The sequence below is a fragment of the Panicum virgatum genome, chromosome 3K (assembly GCF_016808335.1).
Source record: "Panicum virgatum strain AP13 chromosome 3K, P.virgatum_v5, whole genome shotgun sequence".
NCBI classification, from domain to species: Eukaryota; Viridiplantae; Streptophyta; class Magnoliopsida; order Poales; family Poaceae; genus Panicum; species Panicum virgatum.
This window is the reverse complement of record NC_053138.1, coordinates 16671837-16678335: the sequence shown is the minus strand read 5'-3', so window position 1 is coordinate 16678335 and position 6499 is coordinate 16671837. Positions and strand designations below refer to the sequence as shown.

Genomic DNA, 6499 nt, shown 5'->3' with positions numbered 1-6499 from the left:
GGGATTGAACTTGACATCTTCAAAGCCTTCGGGGGGGTCCTGGTCGAAGCACTGTCCTTCGGGTTTGGGGTCGTGGAACTGGTCCTCGTTCGCCTGCTCACAGTACTACTCGTCGACGGGTTCTCCCTCGTTCACACCGTGATCTATGACGCATACAAACATGCACACAATCAAGAAACAGAAATAAAAGTTTTATCGTTGAGCTCGAATCGGAAATAGTTAAGATATGGGGTTCGGAGTAATATTTTTGGGTGGATTCCTGATGGCATGGACAAAACTATGTTATGAGAGACGTGATAAAGTTTTAGGTCGATCCAAGGTCGCTTGGCGCATGAAATGATAGGTTTTATAAAGGCCTAGGGGTTAAATAAGGGTCCAGGGACCTGCTTGTAATTAGTGAAAGGATTTGTTTAGAATTTCGGGAAAGGTTTGGGTTACTCAGGAAAAGGGTAGGGTTCTATTTATAAATAAGTTTATGTGGCGGAGGTTTTGTTTGTAAATATCATAATGGATAGGGTGTTATTTGAAAGAAACCAAAGGGTGGAAAGGTTCTTAATTAAATAGAATAGAGGGGAGAGGTTATGGGCAAAAGTGCCCTGTCTTCTTCCTCCCCCCGCGCTGAGAAGCAGGGGAGGGTGGCGCATGCCGGCGGCGGCCCTGGGCCGGTGGCCTGGGGGCTCGAGGGCGGCCGGGGTCATGGGGAAAAGAGAGGTGGGGCCATGGGGGGTTGATTCCCCTCTCCAATTTCATGGAAGGGGGTCTGCAGGAAGGGGCGCGGCGGCCATGGTCGTGACGGCGAACGGCGGCCAGGGGCGGCGCAGGCAGGGGGGCTCGGGGTGAGTGGTCGTGGGGAAAAGGAAGAGGGAGGGCCAGGGCACCTACCTCGGCCCTTGGCTTGAGCAGGGAGGCAGCGGAGCGAGCCAGCCACGGGAGTAGGCACGGTGGGCGAAGCGGGATCGCGGCGGCGGCACTACTGCAGCTCGGAAGGGGGCTAGCTACGGTGGAGGCGGTCGTGGAGCGGGGGAGTGGCGCTGGGGGCTCCTTTATAGGGCGCGAGAGGCGGTGGGGAGGGTTGAGCGCGGCGGTGGCGGCCGGCGAGCGGCGCGGGCGCCATTAATGGCGTTCGGTGTCGCGACGCGGCGGCGGCGCGATTCGCGGCGGACCAGGGCGAAGTGACGGCTCGGGCATGCGCGCAGGCATGTGGAGGGGCCCCAGGTGCTGTGTGTATCGCCGCGCGGGCTCGAGCGGCGAGGCAGCCGCGTGGTGTGTGCGTGTGCGTGTGGAGGCCGGCGGCGAGGACGGGCACAGGAAGGCGGTGGTGATGCTCGGGTCGACGGACGGCACGGCGAGCGGCGCGGCCGCGTGGAACGCGTGGTGCTCTCGGTCCTGTGCCCGTGCGGTGCGTCGATGGGACGAGTCGGCGGCGAGCGGGCGGCGCGGCGCGCTCGGCGCGGCGCGTGTACGCGTGGGCGGGGTGCGCGCGCAAGCGGCAGCAGGCGAGTGTGTGGGCAGCAGGCACACGTGCGCCGTGCGTGGGGTCGGCCGAGGCAGAGCGCGCGCGTGGAGCGAGGGCGGGGAGCGGCCGGTGGCGGGTAGCGTTCGGGGGGGGGGGCGGGAGCGGGACAGAGCCGAAGGGGGAAGAGGGAGAAGGAAGGAGGGGGGAAAAGAAAAAGGAAAAGGAAAATGGGAAAAGGGAAAAGGATGGTAAAAAAAGGGGGAGGGAGAAAGAGAGAAAGGGAGAGATGCGTTGGCGCCGACCGCGGCGAGCGGTCGCGCGTGGCCGACAAGCCGCCGAGCTGCGCGGGACGGGACGGCGACAAGGAAAAAGGGGAGGGATATGGTTGGCGGAAAAGAAATGACAGAACGTTGAATGAACTCGGGTGTTGGGATGGCGGAAAAATTCTGATTAGGGTTTAGGATTACTGAGCTCAACGATGAAAATAATTTTGAAAATAATTTAGCGAGTGGTTTATTTAGTAAATTTTTCCGGGGTGTCACAATTCTCTTATGCCGTGTCAGCATGTGGATTTATCTACATCTTAGTATCTGCAACAATTCAGGAAAGCGAAGCATATTACGTAATTTAGGATGAATGGGAGAGACTGTATAAGGTGTGGCTCAATGAGCAGAAGAGGTGACAAAGGTTTTAAAAGAAAGGACAAGTGACACTGACACTGTGATGGAGGTCATGAGAAAGAGCAGTATTTCTTTCAATATCTATTGTACAGGCAAGAAAAAATAACCTGACATACAATGCACCAGATTGCGTTCTGAGCTGAAACCTACAAGTATGAACACCTATCCAATGCCGTTTAGCCCATACAAATAAGATCCACAGGTAAAAAAAAATTGTACAGACAGGGTCAAAGAAAATATGGGACTGCACTCCTTGGCCCTCGCATCTGGTTATTTTCCTCTGTCTCTGTGAAGAACTTGACCTCCCTTTCCTGCCAATAGAGCGAGAAAGGGCAAGATAAAGCACAAGAAAATAACCGCAAAACCAGAACTACTGTAAGCACAGACCAGGATATAAGATGCTGCAGCAACTTGGCAGCTTAAAATTTTCTTTTAGCTAAATTAGATGGAAGCCACTGGAAGTTTCTTAGTTTTAATTGTTATATACCGATAAGAGGCACAAAGAAAAGGCTTTCAACACTTGAACTGATCCAACTCCCAGTTATATTAAGTACACAATGTTGAAGGAAGAAGCAAATTCCTATACAGAGGAATTTCTCAGTCTGTTCCCTACATGAGTAAGCTATCAGGGCTCGTGAGCTTCTACAGCTCATCTACAAACAAAATAGTGTCTATGTACAGAAACTTGGCTTCATGTAAACTATCAAAGATCAACAAAATGGAAGGATTACTTGAATGTTTCTAATGCAAGTAAAACATCCTCAATTCGAAGTTGGCCATCCAAATACCAGGAGTAAAACAGATAACAAAAAAAAGGGATTAAGAGCTGGTGTATGAATGGGGATGAAGTGACTTACCATATTCTCACTGAAGCTTAGTATAGAAGCAACATTGCCACATCTGTAGCAATAATTAGGCGCAGACCACACCTAGAAAAAAGAAGGAAAAGATCTAGTGAGCATATGGAGCTACATTTTGAGGCAAGCCGACATGCGAAACAAAAACTCACAGTTACAAGGCCTTTATCAAACATGTACTTTAGGCCTTCCTGGACCAGTTGATGGGCCCGGCAAACTAACTCTATCTTATTAATATGGTTGAACTGCATTGAGAAAAGGCACAGCAGTAAGAAGCTTGTACTTGACTTATTATACTATATAACATAAGTAAAGAAATGAAAAGAAAATCAAATTTATTTTCTTACCTCTTGAGTCACCCTTGTTCCAAAAAGCCAACCTGCTCCACGGGGACTAACTGCCCATGTATCTATCTCTTCAGGGTCACTCCACATCAGATCACAGAAAGGCCCTTCGTGGGGAATCTCACAATTGCGATCGATGACTTGTATCTGGCCACAACAAAAATGTGGATTATCCTTCAGTTAATGACTCATATCCTTCAGCTCCACTAAACTAGCATTTTCCATATTATGCATGGCAGCATGGGTGGCTTGCACATTTTTCTCCTCAAAAGATAAAAAAAACATCACAAATTTTGTAAAGACAAACCACCCATAGAAAATTGGTGTACAGTTAGAATAACTGACAACCACTTATTTTCTTGATGCTAGTTATAGCCACTTGTTATCTGATGCAGTGATGCTTCAATTAATGAATGTATCCTTCAAAACATAAATGGCACAGCATGCTCCCAACTAATTTGGCAAAGAACAGGATAGAAAGGCCATAACATGGCATCAGAATTTGTAAACAAATGCATTTTATGTTATGATAGTTCATCAGGACAATGTAAATGGAACATCTTGTGAAATAAAGACAAATAAAGAGAATCACTAACCTGATCAACAGTCCGTACATCAGGTGAAAGGCCACCATGAACACAAAGGACCTAATATGTAACATGACATTGAGTATCAATTGACAGCATTTGCTTCTCCCTTGTCATGGCATAAACTCACAGCTTACAATTTCTTAACCTGTAACTTACCGTGCCATTGATGATTGCTGAAAGAGTAAGGTAATCAAAAACATCGGTACAATATCGCCATGCATTGGCATTTCCATACTTCCTCTGACACTCATCATAAAAACCATACACCTAAAAGAAGAAATAAATAAATTAGCTTTTCCAGTGACAGAGAGTCAGCAGGAGCAGAAATGAACCAAACTAATTGAGATTGCAATTGCAATTGCAAGAGAAATGTGCGAATGCAAATTAAGGTAACTGCAAAGAGGGGAAACAATCTTTATACAGACAGAATTACCTGTGTCAACTGCCTGCTTTCATGATTCCCGCGTAGAAGGGTTATGTGGGCAGGGTACCTACAACACACAGAAAAATGAATGAAACAACAAGAAATTCGAATGGTGCTTCATATATATTTATAATCTGAGCTTCCTAAAATGACGTATTAAGAAGAAGCCTCCAGAACGAGCAAAACAAGTTTGGAAACAAATAGAAATAACTGATTAGCTGATCAATCAAAATGGAGCCAAAACATGCTTGTGACTCTTAGGAAATTTTGATAAGGAATAAAGGTCCAATGTTCCGCTCTGTAGATAAATCTAGTATCTATCGAACCATCTTTATGTTTCAACTTACTTAGGCAGCTAACAGTAATAGATAGAAACTTTCTAGAAGCATTTCATACCAAATCCCATGCGCCCAATCACTAACTAGAACATCGTAAAATTACTGGCAAGCAGTGTTTTAGAAAATCGGGCAGTGGATTGGTTCGTAGTACCCAGGTGGCAAAAAAAAATTCAAACAGCGCCGACAAACTAAAAGGTACAAGATAAATTGATCTTGGCACTATTTTGAATAAGGACCAGGGAAACCAGCAGCAAATTGACATGTATGCATGAAAGTTCAAATTCAATCGCCATAATATGTAGAGTCTAGGCATAATTATGAAGGTCCTAATTTCTACAAAAAAGTTATCTGGATGTTTCTCATGTAATTCAATAAGACTCGTTTGTTGGTTACATGACATCAAGGAAACAAAGACATAATTGAGTCAGTAACCAGGTACTTAGTACTTAGTATAATGCTCAAGACTCTATGGCATCACATCGACCACGACGAAAGAATACCCAAGCAGGCATTTAATGTAACACCTTGCTTTTAGGAGCAAAAGGATTGTGAAGACCTCTAGGCTGTTGAATCCGCGATCCACAAAGTCACCCTGCAAGCCAATCCAACCTCAGGTCAGGAATCGGGGGTACCAATCCAACAGGATATTCAACCACAAGAACAGACCATAAATATGTAATTCGTATCGGGGACATGCCCTCCAGTCGCAAAAAGTTTCATCAGGTCATGAAACTGCCCGTGGATGTCACCACACACTGTCACAGGGCTGTTGACAGGCTGCACATTCGACTCCTCGATGAGAATCTCCTTCACCTGAACCATTAACACACCGAGCCGTCGATCATAACAGAATTCATAGAGCACACCCACACAGCAAACAGATACAAAGTCCCGATGCAACACGGGAATCAGAGAAGGCGACTATTTCTCCAACTCGTGCCCCCCCCCCCCCCCAACCCCCCGAATTCCCAGCTCTGCTTATTCGACAACAACAGGTAGAAGCAAATGCCCGGGGCAGAGACAGAACAGACGAGGGAGGGCAGCATCGGAGAGTCGAGAGGAGCGTACGTATTCGCACAGGGACTGGAGCTCGTGCTCGGCGAGGTGCTGCCCCTCCTTGACCTTGGCGATCCACAGATCCAAATCCATGCCCAGACGGCTGAAATCCCCAGCGCCAAGACCCCAATTCGAGGCCCCCGTATGGACTAGGGTTTCGTGGATTGTTTGTGGTAGATTGGGGGGGGGGGGAGGTAGCGAATTGATGGATATTTTTGGTTTTGTTAACCAAATTGACCACGACGGCGCGGAGAGAAGAGGAAGCTTTTTTTTGACATCGAGAGAAGAGGAAGCTAAGGATGAACAGTTCCGGGAGAGGAGATGAACAGGATAGTATTCCCTTCATCAAAGGATAGTTCCCCATTCTGACCCTGGTAAAGTTGGATTTATATGGTTTGTGGCTTGTCGTCTGGTGGTCCGTGTTGTTGGTGCCAATGTGCCATTGTTCCAGGCCAGGCCAATAATTTCTTTGTTTACACCCACATATAAGCCTATAAAATCATGAATGAACAATGCAATGCGAGCCTCATGGAATTTCCTTAAATGACAATAATTTATCTATTATATTAATTAAAAAAATATTAAAAGAAGTCACCACGTTCACCGAGAGAGCCTAGAAATCTATTATATTAATAAAGAAGTGTTAAAATAATCCACCACATTCGCCGAGAGAGCTTAGAAATTCTCATGTTAATCTAAAAATCTGAAGTATTTAGACCATTGGATTTTATGAAGATCTAACGGTCTACAATAA

General features: G+C 46.6%; 1 protein-coding gene across 1 annotated transcript; it reads right to left on the bottom strand.

The window, feature by feature from the left end:
* Positions 1-2177: 2177 nt before the first annotated feature.
* Positions 2178-6103, bottom strand: LOC120697930 (phytochrome-associated serine/threonine-protein phosphatase 3). Its single transcript, XM_039981316.1, has 10 exons — positions 5758-6103; positions 5356-5502; positions 5214-5281; positions 4361-4418; positions 4084-4194; positions 3934-3984; positions 3341-3484; positions 3146-3238; positions 2994-3065; positions 2178-2447 (listed from the first exon to the last, which is right to left on the bottom strand). Exons 1-10 carry the CDS (start codon positions 5836-5838, stop codon positions 2364-2366), a joined length of 909 nt encoding a protein of 302 aa, XP_039837250.1. The 5' UTR covers positions 5839-6103; the 3' UTR covers positions 2178-2363.
* Positions 6104-6499: the final 396 nt, after the last annotated feature.

Coding starts and splice junctions, on each gene's coding strand:
- LOC120697930 (XM_039981316.1), bottom strand. CDS start 5,838: ATGGATTTGGATCTGTGGATCGCCAAGGTCAAGGAGGGGCAGCACCTC. Junction 3,985..4,083: donor CAGCAATCATCAATGGCACG/GTAAGTTACAGG, acceptor GTTACATATTAG/GTCCTTTGTGTTCATGGTGG. Junction 3,485..3,933: donor ATGTACGGACTGTTGATCAG/GTTAGTGATTCT, acceptor TGTTGTGGCCAG/ATACAAGTCATCGATCGCAA.